The 1,970-nt window shown below is 38.8% G+C and overlaps 1 protein-coding gene across 1 annotated transcript; it reads left to right on the forward strand.

The window, feature by feature from the left end:
- Positions 1-519: 519 nt before the first annotated feature.
- LOC111662349 (stathmin-like) lies at positions 520-1,963 on the forward strand. The gene is made up of 4 exons (XM_023416189.2): positions 520-575; positions 1,228-1,400; positions 1,530-1,721; positions 1,821-1,963. Exons 1-4 carry the CDS (start codon positions 560-562, stop codon positions 1,878-1,880), a joined length of 441 nt encoding a protein of 146 aa, XP_023271957.1. The 5' UTR covers positions 520-559; the 3' UTR covers positions 1,881-1,963.
- The last annotated feature ends 7 nt before the right edge of the window (positions 1,964-1,970 follow it).

The following is a 1,970-nucleotide window of genomic DNA, read 5'->3' on the forward strand; positions in this document are numbered from 1 at the left end:
GTAGCTCTGGCTCCAGTGAGTTGGAGAACTTGATTTGCCTGACATTTCATGTCATGTTATGACTGGTAACAGAACAGATTATGTAATGTTATAATTCTATAACGTGCAACTACACAGCACCTGCTGCTGTGTAATTCTTATTTGAGGTGAGAAGATGAATTATTGCATGCACATGATCCCTCATCAAATAACAAGCAAACATATTTAGTCGCTGGAGAAATTAGGTTGTGAACTTGACTTTGTGCGCCCAAAATATTGCTCGGTATGATTCTCTAATTCCAAAGCAGGAGAGAAAAAAAGGAAGAAAGAAATGTTTTTTTTAATGTTTCTGTTATGTCATATTTGCATGCTTGACCGATGATCTATCAAAACAAGAACTCTCAGCTCCATTGATGCACTGCTCCTCCTGCTGAGAGGACACGGACATGCTTAAAAAGCACTATGACCCCTCTTTTGACCGAAGTAAAATGAACACTGGTCCATTGTGTGCAGTTAGATGTGCATTTCTTGAAACTAATTTTTATTTCTTTTTTTTTTTAAAGGCAACATTTCTGCTGAAATGGCAAGCTGTGGAGGTAGGTGTAAACCATGAAATAGTTGCTGTATGTGGATAGCTTTTGGGATAAATAAATTCTTCAGTCCCACTTTAATTCCAGCATAGACTTTAACAGTAAAAACAAGAGAATATAATAGCTAAAGCAGAAAAGCACTAGAAAAGTAGGGCAAAGCAAAGTTTCTTTGTTTCTGAAACCATATACAAGACTCAAACACATTATTCAACTATATAGCAGTAACAGGAGTCCTTTGATGTGGTTGGTGTAGCAAGTTACAAAACTGATCTGTACAGCAGCACTGTCACAGTACTTAAAAACGGTCTTTGTTTTATCACATCTTGTTTTCATTTCTTTTTCATTGGAAAAATGCTGTCACACAGAAGAGAATATTGTTCTCTTTTGGCCTCTCTGACAAAGCAGTGACCCTTAAAAAGGTAGCAGGGGGCCAACTCAACCTCCTTTAATTTTCCTGAGTCAGACAATGAATCTCAGTTAAGGCACTATCTTAGGATGGCAGTTGAGTGCTGATATGGTTGATCAGCTAACTGGTCTGTCCACAACAAGTTAGTTGAACACACTTTAGTCAGTTAATTGTTTGTAACTGATCATGTAAAAATAAACCAATATTGACTATCACTTAAACTAGTGTGTAATAAAATATCCTGTTTTACAGACATCAAGGTGAAGGAGCTGAACAAGCGTGCGTCAGGTCACGCATTTGAGGTCATCCTGAGCCCCTCAACCCCAGATCCCAAGGGAGAATTTCCATTGTCCCCTCTTAGAAAAAAGGAAACATCGCTGGATGAGATCAAGAAGAAGCTGGAAGCTGCAAATGAGAGACGCAAGGTATCTGCACAAGTAACACAAGTTGCTAACGGACGTGACCAAACAACCTCTTAGAAAACCACTAACTGACTTTGAGGTCTAGCACGTTAACTGTTAACTTACAGAGGTTCTCTTGTGTCATTTTGTCAGAGCCATGAAGCTGAAGTGCTGAAAAACTTGGCTGAGAAACGAGAGCACGAGAAGGAAGTCATCCAGAAGGCCATCGAGGAAAACTGCAACTTCAGTAAGAAGGCGGAAGAGAAGCTCAATCAGAAGATGGAGGCAAACAAGGAGAACCGCACGGCACGCATGGCAGCTCTCAACGAGAAGTTCAAGGAGAAGGTAAGCTCTTAATGTTATACCAACATATCTTCATGTTTTATGTTGAAAAAAATGTAAACTATTGTGATCCTTTTGTCCTTTTGTTAAACACACAAACAGGACAAGAAGTTTGAAGAAGTGAGGAAGAACAAGGAGTCGATGAAAGAAAGGGAACATTAATTTGTTCATACCCTGGAAAACAGTTTTTACATCTCCAAAGATAAGCTATATTTTTTTAACTGACACTTCTGCATTATTGTTTCTTGGGTT

Source organism: Seriola lalandi, unplaced genomic scaffold (assembly GCF_002814215.2).
Source record: "Seriola lalandi dorsalis isolate HSWRI2012SDOR001 ecotype SW California unplaced genomic scaffold, Sedor1 jcf7180002000523, whole genome shotgun sequence".
In the NCBI taxonomy this organism is placed as follows: domain Eukaryota; kingdom Metazoa; phylum Chordata; class Actinopteri; order Carangiformes; family Carangidae; genus Seriola; species Seriola lalandi.

Bases quoted from the DNA above. Each gene is read 5' to 3' on its own strand.
- LOC111662349 (XM_023416189.2), top strand. The intron at 1,401-1,529 runs GTATCTGCACAA...TCATTTTGTCAG, and splicing joins CTGCAAATGAGAGACGCAAG to AGCCATGAAGCTGAAGTGCT. The intron at 1,722-1,820 runs GTAAGCTCTTAA...ACACACAAACAG, and splicing joins ACGAGAAGTTCAAGGAGAAG to GACAAGAAGTTTGAAGAAGT.